This window comes from Mesocricetus auratus, unplaced genomic scaffold (genome assembly GCF_017639785.1).
Source record: "Mesocricetus auratus isolate SY011 unplaced genomic scaffold, BCM_Maur_2.0 Super-Scaffold_100021, whole genome shotgun sequence".
In the NCBI taxonomy this organism is placed as follows: domain Eukaryota; kingdom Metazoa; phylum Chordata; class Mammalia; order Rodentia; family Cricetidae; genus Mesocricetus; species Mesocricetus auratus.
In genome coordinates this window covers 383,407-399,674 of record NW_024429202.1, presented here as the reverse complement: position 1 = coordinate 399,674, position 16,268 = coordinate 383,407, and the positions used below count along the sequence as shown (strand labels likewise).

Below are 16,268 nucleotides of genomic sequence, written 5' to 3'. Positions count from 1 at the left end.
TGAATGAAGGCAGAGACCTTCCCCAAAACAAAGGACAGGGAAAATATGAAACCCCTCTTTTCTTCTTCCTTGCCACAGAATCTAGAATTATTTTCTAGGCAATGAAAATGACTTCCACAGGTAGAGTGATGCTATGTGGTTGAGGTAAGGTATCAGTTGCAGGAACATTTAAAGAAAGCAGATAGAGTAGGCTTCAGTACCCCATGGAAAAGAATTCGGTATCTGTTAAGGTCATCAGAGGTGAAGGCAAACTTTCATTTATTGACAAGGTTTACTTTAAAAATCTCCTTTTACCCTCATTTTTCAATTAAAAAAAACTCTGACACAACTTCCTAGAAAATGCTACAATATATTATAACTTTATTAATTCATTTGCTTATAATTCAAACTTCCTTTTAAAAGTCTGGGGCTTCTAAGAATTGAATTTGGACAGAAACTTAAACCTAATAGCAATTTTAATGTCTCAATCACAGGCAATAAGAAAAGAATAGGAAAGGTACTATGACAGCTTCAAGCTATACAAAGAGTTCTGAATCAGCTGGTTTAGTCCTTTTAAGATAAGCATGTATTCAAAAGCACAGTCAGTGAATCACTATGCCTGAACTGATATTCAGCAGGCTACCCCGGCTAGCAAGGATTGGCTACAATCCCTAAGGAAGGATCTCCTAATCTCAATGCATTGAGAGTTAAACCAGAAGTAAATTATCACTTGGGAAAACCAGGATATATTCTACAGTCGCTACTACAAAATATAAAATAGAACGTTCTGGTACAGATCCAGGGAAACCTAACATGAGTGCACTTACCATTCAAATTAAAAGCCCAAACTGGCTTGTCTGTGCTTATTTGAGTACAAAATGACTACAGAAAGAGATTAATTCATGAGCAGTATGGACTTAGATACGTGGGACTCTGCACAAGTTGTTCCTCAGGAAAAACACAACAATGTCCCACTGAATGCAATCTCCAGGGTTACCAGTTCCCTGTACAGCGGTTCTAATGGAACAGCATCAGGGACAAGGAAAACACAGGCAGTGTAGCAGTCTCAATGAAAAGCATCCTGGAAAGTAGTTCAAGGGGCACTGAGTGGGGCAGGGAGTGGACTGGAGATGCAGACTCAGTGCACAAGAAGCCCCGGTTCACTTTCCAGCTCTGCGTAAACTGGGCATGGCAGCAAATGACTGTAGTACAAGCACCTGGGTGGGAGAGGCAGGAGCAACACAAATTCAAAGCCATCCTCAGCCACACAGTGAACTCTAGACCTGCCTGGGCTACCCGAGAGCTCACTGTAAAAGGGAGATGCACTAGACTGGAAAACTAGAGAATTGATGGCCTCCCACTCTCATTAACTGCCTGTAGGTCCTCTAAAAAGTTACTTGACCTCTCTGGGCTACAGGTAACTCACTGGAATACAGGGAAGACTATATAGGGACAGTAAGGATTTGTTCTGCTTTCTCGAATGTCTAAATCTGAAGAAAATGTTCTCTAGGGTCCAGAGAAGGAAGCCACCCAACCACCATCAGGACAGACAAATGTACAAAAGCACATATGAAAAGGACAACTGTTTGATTTATTTTCAGCTAAGACTATCTATTTCAAAAGTTTGAATAAAATCAATGAATATCATTTCTGTTGTGTTTACAGGAGACACTGAAAACTCAAAATTAATCTGTAAGCCCCACCCGCCCAAAGATCAGGTAACTTCCTGGAATGGTGGGAGTTGTACAAAGCCCAACGGGAAACACAGTGGCTGAATGCATTTGTCCTTAAAAAGGCCCTACAATGTGTCTTGCCACTACTCGCTGGGATTCCAGAGAGTGGTCCTGATCTGAGTACATCCTGGTCAGTACTTAAATAAAGCTTGCTTCAAAGTTGCCTCAAAATTGTGGAACTGGTTTTTCTCTTTCAAATCTCAGGATTAACAAAATGGTTAAAGGTTTGCAAGCACACTTCCTGTATGAGAAGAGCTGCTACAAACCACACCAAATACCAAACCATGTGGGATCCTTAGCAATGTATTTCTATGTGTAGTAAAAACTACACCAAAACCAAACGCTCCCCTGAGCGGATGGCAGTCATCTGTGCGGCAGTGTCCCCGATTTTCCACCAGCTGGCTGAGAATCCTAAAGCTGTGACAGTCTGGCCTGGTCCTTGGGACTAGTTGGCCACTCTAGACATTCAGCCTAATAACTAACACATTTGTTTGGCCTACAAACAACAGAGGCAGGTGTGCTATCAGATAGTGATCTGATCTGGGGCCTAGCAACTATCTCAGTGTACCCCTGGGGTACAGATAGAAGCCTGTTCAACAAACCTTTAACATGAAAAATACACAAGGTATCCCAGCCAATTCCCAGCCTCCACTGCAGGTATGCCAGCATCCGCAGTCAGAGAGCATTCCATGTTTCTCTTAACTCAATGACTTTCCCAAAGCCAACCTTAAGAGAAGATAAATTCAAGACCATATCCCAGGCTGCTAAAGAGACTGAGTCTATTAGCACAGAAAGAAATATACTCCTAAGAAGAATTAATAAAACATGGGGATTCACAGTAAGTGCCAAGGATTTAAGAATCCGAGACGATAAAGACCAGGGTATTGAGAAAGCCAGGGAAAGTACTCAGCACTTAATGATGATGGCTGCATTTTACTGATTCCTCATGGCAACACACTGTGTAGCATTTAATTGTAAATCATCCTACTTTACCCCTTTACAAAACAGCTTTATTATTCCCAGCTCTCGGGTGCTTTCAGATATTAAGTAATTTGCCAAGTTGGTAAAGAACTGAACCCAGATTGCCACTTGAGAGCCAGTGATCTCAGGCACTGGTCTGTAATGTTCTCTCCTGAAGAAACGTGTGATTCATTCTAGCCTGGAATATAGAAAGCCGCACTTTCACAGAACTCCACACACATGATAACTCGCCCACAGCAAAACAGCAGCCACATCAGCATGGGGCACCTTCACTGAGCACCTACTATGCACCTGCTACCTTTCAGACATTATCTCATGAAGTTCTACAGCAGCCCATGGGTAGGCTTCATGAGCTCCATGTCTGGGGGAGATGTCTGAAACTGGAAGGAGTGATGTCACACAGTTGGAAAGGAGTAAAACTAGAGAGCAGTCCTGAATCTCTCACTGTCAACTGTTAGGAAATGCTGTCCTTCAGCAGAGCACTGTGGGAGAGGAAAGGAAGCACACTGCACTGGGGAGGAGCAGGGAGAATGGGGACAGACTAGTTCAAACAGCAGCCTGCACTTTGGAGTTATCCAACGTCCCTGCTTTGGGCCACAACAGATGAGCAGGAAGTACTGTCAGCCAGATACAGAGATCATTACAGTGTACAGGAAAAGACCTAACAGATGGAGGAGGTGTGTAAAGACATCTGAGAGGAATTCATATGACCAGGAAACCAGTGTGAAATTCATTCTAGGGGAATAGCTGTAGAGACTTAAACATTAGAGACAAAGATGGCTATGCTTAGAAGCAGGTGGTAAAAATTTTACAAAGTGGGGCTGGGGAAATGTCAGAGTGGTGAAGAATGCTTGCTGTGTAAATGTGAGGACCTGATTTCAAACCCTAGCACCAATGTAAAAGCCAGCTGTGTGATCCACCATGGGGATGTGGGAGAAACAGGAGGATGAATGGGGCTTGCTGGATGCCAGCCTAGTTCCAGGCTCAGTGAGGAACCATGGCAAAGCAGTAAGGAAGCAATAGAGCAGAACACGCAACACGCTTCCTTGGCTTCTACTCCTACACATGGGTACACACACCTGTCCACACACATATACACATACCACACACATGCACTGCATACAAATATATTACAAAGAAAATCCTGGTAATACTTGATAATTGGATGGTTAAGAAGGAGAGACAAGGGTAATTTTATGGGCACAAGCTAGCTACAAACAGAAATACAATAAAAAGAATAAATTTAGAAATGTAGAATTAAGGTGTGGTGGGACATCTTGCTGCTTAATACAAAGCTAAACAGGACAGCTCAAAGAAGAGGAACTATGACAACATGCAAGCAAAACCTGCCTCTGTGAGAACAACAGGCCAGTTAACGCCACTACTATGGGAACTAGGTCTCCACCACAACGAGCCTGCCTGCTCAGATAGTTCCTTCAACAACAGCAGGGATCTCTGTCTCATACCACGACTGAGAGAATCTACAGTGTCATACTCCATCCACTGCAACTTGGGTTGCAAGTATCATGGGAGCAAAAGCCACCGAGGCCACAAACAAGGTGTGAATAAAGAGCAGAGGATGAAAATGAATAAACAAGTATTGGGAGTGCACAGTTTTCAAGACCAATCCCTGAACTTTAATGTTTTCAATACTCAATATCTTTTTATTGAATACTTACATTTGATGTATAGTACAAGTTGGGATGCTTCGTTAGTACAACATTGCTGCCTTCCTAGATACAGTGTGAATCCTTTCAGGCACAGGGCCTTATCTTCCTATACATACGATATGACATAACATAGATGAAACTATTTGGGAGAAGTCAGAGAGGTAGTATATGCCTATGAGCTCAGCACTGGAGAGGCAGGAGTTTGAGTTGGAAGCCAGACTTGACTACATAGTGAGAACCTATCTTACACACACATACACACAGGATATGAGGAGTTGGCGAGGAAAATATTTGATGAAATTACCAAACATTCAAAGACATTAATTCTCCCAAACTAGCCAAGCCTGACCACACTTAGCATCTAAAATCAGATGAAATAGGATGCATCTAGGTAAGTGTTCTGAGGTGAGAAGTGATGCCTTACCAGTGGACAAGGCCTCCTCCCGAACATCTCCCTCAGCGGGCTGATGAATATTCCAGGATGTTTTGGGAAGTAAAGAGATCTCTTCAGGTGATGTTAATCTCACCATGTCCATGTGATTGCTCTGGAACTGGTACCAAGGGATGAAGCAGATTTTGTCTTGTTTGAAAATGTCCTTGATGATCTCTTCCGTCTCAATTTCATCTTGCATGCTCAAAAAAAATGGACATTCTTTTGGAATTTTGATACTGACTGTGAACAATCACCTAAGTGGGAAATGATGGCAATTATAATTTTTAAAACTATATTTTTCATAAACTAGAAAGTCCTCTTAGCAATTTTTCCCTTTTGTCACAATGTTCTCGGAGTGATACAGTGAGTTAATGCTATGTCCTGATACTTGGCTTTCATTTCAAGACTCAAGATTTACACATTCAATAATCCCTTTACCTCTCTGGTAGGCCTATTGCCTGTATGGAAACTCATTAAAAAAGACATAAACTGGAAAAGCTACAGAATTTCAGATGTGGTCCCAGTTTCCAGTATACATCAGAAACTTACTTGAGGATTTTTGGGTTATTTTCTCTTGGAAATGTGAATCTCACTAATTTTCCAGTCCTTGGATTATTGGGTATTTCTCCCATTAATTTTACCTATGTAAGGCCAACCAAGACCTAACCTTCCTGATGTCTGCAGAACCTTTACTCATTTAGAGGGAGACACAACTCAGCACTTCAGTCTGTATGAGGTGAGCCAGTCACTCACTGCTCATGTGTCCTAAATGAAGGATTCTGCATCAGTCCACAAGCTCCCCCAGAGAACATGCCCTATTACAGTCTCTTAGCTCTACTAACACTATTCCATTCAACTGGGTGTTCACAAAGTTCATTGACGTGGGGCCAAGGGGCTCCTTGTGTAAGAATCCTTATTTACTGGAATCGCTCATCAGGCAAAGGGCTAAGTTTGTTCATAACCCTAGGAACTTACCCAGACACAGAAGTTGGCCCTTAACTCCCTTTGTTTTCTCCATTCCTTTTCTGTTCTCCCCTGTCCTTCCAGCTAAGAAGAAAAGGATAATAGAAAGGTGGCTTACAAATATGACTGGCAGAAAAAGATACAGGTAAAGAAAGCCAAGTTACACTTAGTACAAAGGGAAGAGAGAACCTAAGCAAAGCTTACAAACCCAGGCTAAGGAGGAAAGCCAACCCCTGGTTTCTGAAAAGCTGTAAAGCTGCTAGGGGCATAAGTGAAGCAAATGGAAAGGGGAAACCCAGATTTGGAGCAGGCCTAAGGCTTTGACAGCACTTACTATATGAGACTATTTCTCTTAATCTCTTTAAAGCAGAGTATAGAAAACCAAGAGCTGAATAGGCAGTCAGGCACAGCTAAAATTCAGTGTGAGACTATGCATATGCATTTGCCTGCCTTCCTTCATGCCCATTTACATGCTATTTGTTAAAAGGGAGGAAAAAGGAAACTCATCATAAAAAAGAAGACAATAGGCAGAAATTTGACTAAGTCCTGGTGAGACAGTACTTATAGACAAAACATGAATACAGGAGGTAGACAGAGCCCATTCTCCTGTTAGAACTCCAACCAGTATCTACAAAAACAGAGGGAATCTTGTAGCTTGTAGTTAACACACTCATTAATAAACACGTAGACAAGAAGGGCTTCATTGAGTGGTGGAAGTCTTCACTACCACATACAATATCCCCAAAGGATATAAATATGAATAGCCAATAAATGATTTTCAACCATTTTGAAAAGCCAAAACACAAAACAGAAAGATTTTTAAAATGACAAATGGGAAGAAAAAATAATTCAGCACAAAACAGATAATACAAAGAATGGAGATTATTTTTAAACTCTAGTTTTCTTACACAATCTGAAAACAATAACTGAATTGATAAGCCATCAATAGAATGCTATGGAAAGGAAGCAGTAAGAGACATAAGAAATAATTATTGGAAACTGAAACCATGGTTAACAAAATGAAAACAATCTAGTAGGAAATCCTTAGTGGGGAGACAAATTAGGAAAAAAATGTTAAGAGACACAGAAGATCAATCTAGACTTTTTACTATCTAATTAACAAGAATTCCTGCACGATCCAAAGAAAAACTGGAATTCAAGATGTAGTGGTACGAATGAGAATGGGCATCACAGGCTCACACATCTGAATGTGTTGTTCTCAGATGAGGAACTATTTAGGAGGGATTAGGAGGTGTGTACCTTCACGTTTAAAGTGTCACTCAGGGTGTGCTGTAGAGGACAGAGTCCTTGTGCTCACAGATGAGCATGAGGGGAACCAGGAATGTTAAACACTAAGGACTGTCTCTTCAAAGGAAGAGACATACATCTGTTTTCTGCCCAGAAAGCTGGGAATAGATTTGGTTAGTAGCCTAGTGACAACTGAACTATCTGTGTGGCTAGACTACACAAGGTTCTCCCTTATTCTTACTTCTGTCTCAGCCATCCTCCCTAGACCCATGGTTTCTCAGTCAGTAGAGCCTATCTTTGTGGAGATGTCACATGTACTGTACAAATGGGACTTTTGCACTAACTGTATGACCAACACCATACCAGATCTTCCCCCAGACACTTAACATATAGTCAATCTACAGAATCCAACTTTATGGGAGAATACACATGTACTTTGGAAAGAATTTCAATGTAACTGTGTATTAAGTTTTGTCGTACACACAGGATTGAGTTATCACCAGGATTTTTTTTCCCCAAAATGCACTGTGCTTAAATACGTCTAAAATAATCTGTCCTGTGTCAGACTCTAGAAGTTTGAACTAACACCAGCCACTGAGTCGTGTTGAGCTGGACTTCCTTCTTGCTTCACACTGATACTCTGCTGACCTCTATGATCACAGAGACCCCAGAGTGGGCTTTGAGGGTTCAAAATCTCTCTTTCTTTCTGTCCCCATCCCTCCTTCCGTCCCTCCCTCCATCTTATGGATAAGATGTAAGCTCTCAGCTACTTCTCCAGTACCATGTCTGCCTGACTGCCTCCATGCTTCCCACCATGGTGATTACAGGCTAGCCCTCGGAAACTGTAAGCAAGCCCCAAATGAAATACTTCTTTTTATAAGTTTCCTTGGTTATGGTGTCTCTTTAGAGCAGTACAACAGTAACTAAGCCACAAGATATAATACATAAATAAAAAAAATCACTGTCTCCATTTGAAGTCATAGGTGTTGAACAGAATGAGAAAAATAATTAAAAACTTGAAATCGACTGACTGGTCAAATGGGAATTGAAAACATTTTAATATATATTAAAGAGTCAGGCCTAAAGAGATGGTTCAGTAGTTTAAGAGCACTAAATGCTCTTTGCAGACAACCTGGGTTCAATTTCTAGTTCCTACACTGGGGCTCACAACATCCTTAAATCTAGTTCCAAAGGATCTGGCACCCACTTCTGACCTCTAAACACATTCACATACATGCAGGCAAAACATGCATACACATTAGCTAAAAATAAAATAAAGGTTGACAATCACATAGGTATTTTCCTTTTAAAAAACTTGAGGATGTACTCTAAAAAAAGTTGAGAAGAAAAAGTACATAAGAAAGAAGGCAGAGTAAGGCAACGAGTTCCAGATAAACAACCCTAACTCAGAAGCAGAAACCCAAGGGGCGACTTGTGCGAATGCAATTATCTCACAATGTGAAAATTAATCTACCCATAGATAAACTCAGATTCTAGTTTTGTCAAAAACAAAGACACAATTTGAAAGTAGAAACACAGACCCAAATTGAGTGTATGTTCTAAATATGTACAAATAAAAGATAGCACATTTTTGAACAGTTGTTATCACTGAGCCATATCCCCAGCCCTAATTTTTTCATTCGCCTGCTTCTTGTGCTACATATTCATCTTTGTCATCTCTGTAACCCAATACACAGCAGAATGGCTTACTACTGGGTGTTACACACATGTGAATGAATTAAATCTAAACTGGAAAGTGCAGGCGTGGTTCCACATTCTCCACGTCTACTAAAGCTTGCGGCAATGTCTTTCCTAACAATAACAAAATAACTCTGTTCGAGTGAGCAAACGTGCCCAGCCTCGATGGAGAAGCCCCGGGCTACCCGCAGAGCCCGCCGCCGGACCTACCGGGCCTGACTGGAGCTGCGAGCACGCGAGAGGACTCGTACACAAGGGGGAGAGGTGCGCCTGCGCAGACACGCGAGCCGAGCCCGAGCTTCCAGGCGTTTAACTCCCCGTAGCCTTCTCGCACCTTCTGCGTGAGGAAGTGGCTTAAGGTCCGCAAACGCTGTTTCAGCTCGGCCCGCTGGGTGAGCTTGGCGTTACCTGCTCCGACCGCCGCCATCACGTGGCAGGCACCGCCCCGGCCACGCCCATCGCCCTCGCCCGCCGGGGGCCGTGGCCTCCGTGCACATTGGCGCTGTGGCCTCTTAGGTCTCTGTGTGGCCCCCTTCTAGTGGCAGCAAATGACAGCGGGCTGTGGCGTCCTTGGCCTTTCCCGCTGGATAGCTGGGGATTGTGCACACAGCCCAGTCCGTTTAGCCCTCCCTCACAGCCTGTGGAGGTAGCCGTGCTTCTGCAGAGGGTGGATCGGTACTCATCAACCTTTCCGCTGTGGAGGGCAGGGCTGAAGAAGCCTCAGCAGAAGTGCCAAGCAAACCAGATGCACGTACGTCATTGCAGGTGGACACTTGACTCCTCCAGGTCAACGGGAAAAAGTCTGCTTTTCCAGAAAGCGCCCTCCTCTCCCTTTTCCAGTCAGTTGGCTCATTTCCGATAAACTTGTAGGGCCGCTATGGCAGGCCCTTTCTGGAGGTGGATGTCCCATCTCTGGAGAATTCAGGATTCAGTCACCCTGTTCATTATTATGGAAGAGTGTAGCTGCCTTTGCTGCTGTTGGAATCTGCTGTTCAGAGGCAGATAATGCCTTTCCCTAACAGGACGTTTGACTGAGTGGGGAGCAAAGAATAAAGTAAGTATCTAGATAGCCGCGGACTGACTTTTAAGATTATACAGATCTCCCCATCATCCCCATGTTGCCACTCAGTAGCCGAGGACTGACTTTTAAGATTATATATATATATATATATACATATATATATATATATATATATATAATCATCACCACCACCACCATGTTGCCAATCAATAGCTGAGGACTGATTTTTAAGAGTTAATTTTTCAGAGCCAGGGAGATGGTTTTCTTGGTAAAATACTACGACAGCATGAGGAGCCGAGTTCAGATCTCTAGCACCCATGGAAAATGGTATACAGTTCATTTCCGTAAGATCTAAGGGCCTAAGACAAAGGAAGGTGGAAGAGGGAGAACGAAGATGAACAGAGTTCTTAGCATGGGCAGTAAAACAAGCACCGAATTCACTGAAATCTGTGATTTCATCTTTATGCTCATAGACCTAGCAAATCAGGTCAGTGTGGCCACGTAATATGCCTTTACCAATACTTGAACATGAATGCACTTTGTGGATCAGTGTCCCCTGAAAGCATGTTAAGTATGGAGAATCCTGAGCCATCCCGGGAGTCCAAATGGTCCTCCGGTGATTTCTATCCATATTACTACCGTAAATCATTGTGTGCAGCAAGCATTAATCTTCAGGAAGAGCTTTAAACTTGGCGTGCATGTGGTCCTAGGTTTTCTCACTTATGGCAGACACACAGAAAAAGATTTAATTGTATGTGTTACTGTTGATAGATTGCTGCTGTTGAATTCTAGAGGCGTGCTTTTTCTGAGTATCCATGGCTGTTCTATGTGGTTTCATGTCTGTAATAAGTAGGTCGTCTGACAGCGTAACTGAGAGGTGAAGTGCCTGCCTAGCATGCACAAGGCTCGTGGTTTGATCACCAGTGCTGCAAATATAATGATAGCTTTGTCCAGTTTGGCATGGGAGAAAGCATTTTCTTTACTTAATCCCAGTCTTTGACAAAAAATACTTTAGTTCAATGTGTATATTTCATCAAGAATATATTTGCACCTGTGAATGTTTACAAAATTAGGTGTGAAGGTCTTTAGGGTTGTGAATCTTCAGTGGTCTCTTTGTGTCCTCTGGCAGGTAAGGCTCCAGTACAGAAATGTTTCCAACACTCTGGAGTCATTATTTCCATCGGAAATCAAAATCATAGGAAGACTCAATAACATAAAGTGTCTGTCAGATACTAGGAGAAGGCGTTGTACTTGACACTAGGGTAGCTGAAATAAAAGAAGAGATCAAGTGTTCATGTAGAAAACAGATATTCCTCCATGGAAGGCCTCACCCTCCCTAGGGAGCCAACAGGGCATGGGATAGGAGGCCATTGGGGGGCAGGGAAGGAGGGAAGGGAGAGGAAACTAGGATTGAATTGTAAAACAAGCTTGTTTCTAATTTAAATTTTAAAAAAGGAAAAAGAAAAGAGATCCTTAAAGGTCTTACAGGCTAATGTCTGAACCTTGAAGGTTCTAGGCCATTCTGAGATACATAGGTATATAGGAAGACCCTGACTCAAATAAAACAAAATCAAAGCAGCCTCACATAGCATATCTTGAAAGTGGTGGCACATGCCTCTAGTCTCAGCATTGGGAAGGCTGAAACAGAAGGATTGTGGTGTCAGGGTCACCCTAAGCTGCACAGGGAGACTGTGTCTTAAAACAAACACAGTTTTATTGTTTGAATGTAAATTCCCCATCCACAGTCTCATGAGTCTGAACACTTAGTCCCCATCTGGTGGCACTGTTTTGGGGTGCTTTGGAACATTTCTAACAAGTACAGAACTGTGGGCAGCAGAGCTCAAAGATGGTACCTTGTTCTGACTCACCTCAGTAGGCTTTAAGTAACTTCCTACCTGGTCTTCTTGCTTATTTCTTTTTGCTTCTCCAGTTTAAAGGTGGTGATAAAATAAAAGACCATGCTGTTTAGGATGAAGCGCCATCACTAGAGTGCTGGCCTTGCATGCACAAAACCTGGGGGTTGGACCTCCAGCACAATACCACACAAACTGAGTGTGGTGATAACCGTATCTGTAATCCTAGCCCTCTGAATGTGGAAACAGAAGGATTTGGTGTTAAGGTCCTTAGTGTCTTTATTTCCTGAGTTAGGAATCATACCACAACTGAGATGGTCTTGGGGGAAAGGGCTCTGTCTATTGGATCTATTACTAGACTCAAGGGAAATCTAAAGCAAGTGACATAGACTAAAATAGAGGATTTCTATTTTGCCATCAAACTTGGTCTAAAAATTGGAACATGGCCTAAAAAGACAGTTTTTCACACACACACACACACACACACACACACACACACACACACACACACACACCAAGTTTAAAAATGTCTTGATATTCATTTAACCATTTCTATTCAAACCACTCCAGTGCTCCAGGAGCAGAAAGAGACGTGATCCCTTTCTGGCTGCTAGAAAGCCAGACTGATCATGTCTGACTGTTGACTATGACTTGACTTGAGGAAAGTAAATTCTACTTTTTGGGTCTTGCCTTGGGAGAAAACTGGCTGGGTGGAGTGAGAGAACAGAAGACAAGAGAAGGTCAGAGAGAAAAATGATTTGAGACCTTCCTTTTAGGGCATCATTTATGACCCCAACACTGAATCTCTGACTGTCCTCTCCATGAAGCCCAAATGAAAGGTCAGAGAGAAAAGGTTGAGGAGAGAGCATCAGTGAGGAATGGTAAGCAGCCAGGGACCCTGAGGATAGAAAAGTGTGGATTCAGGAAAGAGTCAGGAAGCAGATTTTAACCCCCATATGGTTTAGCCTAGTGACACAGCATAACTTTGGATAACAGCACACCCTTGTGGAAGAGTTTCTACCTCATGGTAGAAGGTAGAAAATATACTACCCTCCATGTCATCATCAGTCCTTACTTCAGTACCTGTCCTGCCACTGTTTCAGGGGCAGCTACCAGCAGCACAGGACTTTGACAGAAATACATGAAGTTGGTGGCTAAACTTTTCTATCTGATTCATAAGCGGAGAGAGAGAGAGATTCTGGGGTTGGCATGGACTTTTGAAACCTCAAAGCCCATCCCAACTGACAGTAGTTAATCCTTAACTTGAGCTATACAATCCATGCAGCTCCTTAGGTGAAACTCAGTCTGATTGTGAAACATAGCCTTGCATTTATTTTTATTCACCAAAACTATGTATAAACTATCATTATTATTATCAAATTAGACAGTACAGATTAGAGAGGTGTCATCTTCTTGACAGTCCACAGGTAAAAATGCCTAGTAGAGCAGAAGGTTTCCAAGAGATAAGCTCACTATAGTACAGGCAATGGAGATCTCCCCACATCCACTCACACCATGTTAGATACTGGAGAAAGAGAGCTGCAGCAAACATGGAAAGACACAGTGGAAGCAAAAGACATTCCAGGGTCTGCAGTCCCGTGGCAGTGCCTAAATGAGATTGGCCCATCAGAGGATTCCCTTCCGGTGGGCTGACACCTGGAACTTCAATTACAGGCATGGTCACTGGCACTGTCCCTGTGTTGAGTATTATGAAGTTACAGGCAAACTCAAAAACTTAAAGCATGAAACACATACAGAAACAAATATTGGTTATTTATTTATTAAAGTGGGAACAAAACATCTGCAATTCTGGGAGAAGAGGAGAGTACCTCTTAGCTTAACTCTTACTATTAAGAGTTATTAAATAGTTAGTTACTCTTACTTAGCTTAATGTTTACTATTCTGGTTACTTGGAATGGGCCAGTGCGGTGTATCCTCACTTCTAAAGGGATTTCTTTTTGTATTTGGAGTAGTTTTAAAATTATATATTTAAATTTCTTGGAATTTATCATGTAACCCCCATACTTCCTTAATTCTATTTATATATTCACAAAAGTGCTTTTAAGAGAAAGCTTTCTTGGTCTTTGCCTGTAGATATAATTGTCTTCATTTTTATTATGTTTATGCTATATTATCATTACACTATAGACATCATATTATATAATATAATTATTATTACATTATGTTATATTATGTTGTTATATGCATTACTTAGGAAACCTGAATTCTGGAGTCCTTCCTAGGTAACTTAACCCAAGTCACGTATCTAATAAGCAAGAAAATTCCAAGTTCAGTCCTCAGGTTTCAGTGTCACCTCCTGAGATCTATAGCTATGTGTCAGGTACCTTCTGTGCCATGGCCCTATGCTAAGCATGAAAGATACAGTGTTGCATGTAGAAGATACAGTCCCCTCTGTGGGGTTAATGACCAAGTGTTCTTCTTTATTCCACAAGCCTGGACACAAAAAAGTGCTCATTAAAGAACATGGAAGTAGGAAAGTCACCCTAACCCTAACCCTGAAAGTCACCTTAGTCAAATGAAAGCATGATTTCCAAGGGGTAAGACATTGAGTTTCATCTTAAGCACATTCCTTGTTTTTCAAAAAGGATGTTACTGTATGACCCACAGTGGGCCTTGAACTTCTGTGCTCATGCAATGTTCCTTGAGCCTTCACCTCTGTATAGCTGAAACTATAGACAACAGCTACTAAAATGTATTCTAGTGGCTTTAGGAACTATCTTTTCCTCCCAAATATTCATGATCACTAATAGAAAAATCACATTAAATCTACTACCAGGCATTATAAGTTCAAATGTGCATTTCAAACTGGCAGAGGGAAATGGAGAAAATAATAGTAAATGTAGAAGATGAAGAAAAACAGATGACAAGGGAAACTAAAGAGAATATGGGAAAGAGGAAATATGAGAGGGAAGAAAAGGAAGTGATGGAAGAATGAGGAGGAAAGGGATGGGGAGGGAAGGAGGAAAGATTCAAACTGATTTTTTAAAAAAAGGAATGAGATTATGCATTCCATTACTAATGCATTGGTCTTACATTTTCCCCTTTAATTCACCTGAGGTCCAGAGTGATTAATATCTAACTGAAGTGGCCCATACAACTTTTGAAGTCTAAATATACTTAGATTTGCTAAATGGAAACTATGCAATATTATTAGTAGTAGTATTAATATTAGTGTTTATTATTAATAATAATGGTCTCAAAATTGTACTGAGTACTCATTTATAGAAGTTACTGTGGATGCTTTGTGTGTAAATAACTCATGACCCTTAAACCAGATTAAGGCAGATAGGCTGCAATGTAGCCTAGTTTTAGAGACAAGGAAACAAAGTATAGAAAAGTTATGTTAAGTTGTTCTGGTCACATAGATGGTAAGCACTGCTCCCAGAGTTGTTGCTCCTAATATCTATACCTTACTTCGGTATCATATCTTGGTCCAAAGCTCATAAAGTTTCAGGCATATTTCAAATGTAACAAGACCATAGGTTGCATGTTTTATGGTCAGTTTAGAGGTTTATCTTTCAGAAAGAAAAAAAGGGAAAATTATAAATTAACCATTTCTCTTTCCTACTGGGACCCATGACTGCTAGCATAGACAAGTGTATTTCCTACAAAAGGAATCATTCAAAGTAAATTCATTCATTGAAGTGGATTTGTCAAGGGGCACTGTGAAAAAAGGTATCAGTTTGCTATGCCTGTGTATACTGGATCACTAGAGCGCTATTTGCCATTATCAGAATAAGTTATTTCTATTGGCTAGAATACAGTAGTGAGATTGCTTTAAAGATTGGTCTTAAAGAGCGCTTCTCATATGTCTATAGCATAATGTGCCAGGTATAAAAGAAAATATCTAAGAATCCGCATAGGAGCTTTGTGAAGGTTTTGTGTGTGTGTGTGTGTGTGTGTGTGTGTGTGTGTGTGTCGTGCATGAGATGTACTTTTATATCCCCATTAAGATAAGTTTTCCCTACTGTATGCATGCTAATATCTCTATGATTTCCAAGCCAACGTATTTCTAGAAATTCAAAGAGGGCATTCCATATCCTTCATTCATTTTGAATTCTAAGAATTAACACAATATGTTATGAAGAAGTTATATTTTGAAGTAACATGTATTCTGTGTCTTCCACAAGGTGTTATAGACAATGGGCACATAGAGTAAACCTATAGAGCTTGTAAGACTATTCTCTACAGGCTCATTTGTAGCCTCTGCACTAGAAGACACTTGTCTTCACTTAATATATACACAGTGCATCACAGAGTTTCCTGAGCCTTTCCCACAGCCAACCAGAAGAAACATAAACAAACATTTGACATGTTTCATCTAGACCCAAATCAAGTCAACTTAAAAAGAGAGTTACAGGTAGTTGAAAGCAATAGAAAAGGAGAACTGCTTTACAGCAAGACATGGCACTGGGCAAGCAGACTTTCAACAAAATAGAAATGGAACAAAGTCTGTGTTCAATAAAGTCAGTTGCATCAAAATTTTAAGCATGTAACTATTGAAAACATCTACAATCGTAGAGGATAATCAACAGGCTGGAAGAAATCTGCTACATATAAAAATAATTCACATTCAGGTTATTCAAAGAATTCCTTTGTTAATAAAGTAATTGAAATCTGGACAATAAGCAGGCAATTCTTTTTTTTTCTTTATATATATATATATAT

General features: G+C 41.1%; 2 protein-coding genes across 9 annotated transcripts in view; one reads left to right on the top strand and one right to left on the bottom strand.

Annotated features, from left to right (window-relative positions):
- The window catches only part of LOC101827735 (methenyltetrahydrofolate synthetase), a 29,800-nt gene extending 20,668 nt beyond the window's left edge, over nucleotides 1-9,132 (bottom strand). Inside the window, 5 exon segments of the mRNA XM_040729643.1 lie at nucleotides 4,788-5,004; nucleotides 5,006-5,050; nucleotides 5,235-5,254; nucleotides 5,772-5,843; nucleotides 8,916-9,132. Coding sequence (XP_040585577.1) covers nucleotides 4,788-5,004; nucleotides 5,006-5,050; nucleotides 5,235-5,254; nucleotides 5,772-5,843; nucleotides 8,916-9,132 — 571 coding nt within the window.
- Nucleotides 9,133-9,590: 458 nt separating this feature from the next.
- The window catches only part of LOC121133291, an 81,153-nt gene continuing 74,475 nt past the window's right edge, over nucleotides 9,591-16,268 (top strand). For all 8 annotated transcript variants that reach the window (XR_005870111.1, XR_005870112.1, XM_040729430.1 and 5 more), the window contains exon 1: nucleotides 9,591-9,759. The gene's annotated coding sequence lies outside the window, so the exon portion shown is untranslated. The remainder of the gene's footprint in view (nucleotides 9,760-16,268) is intronic.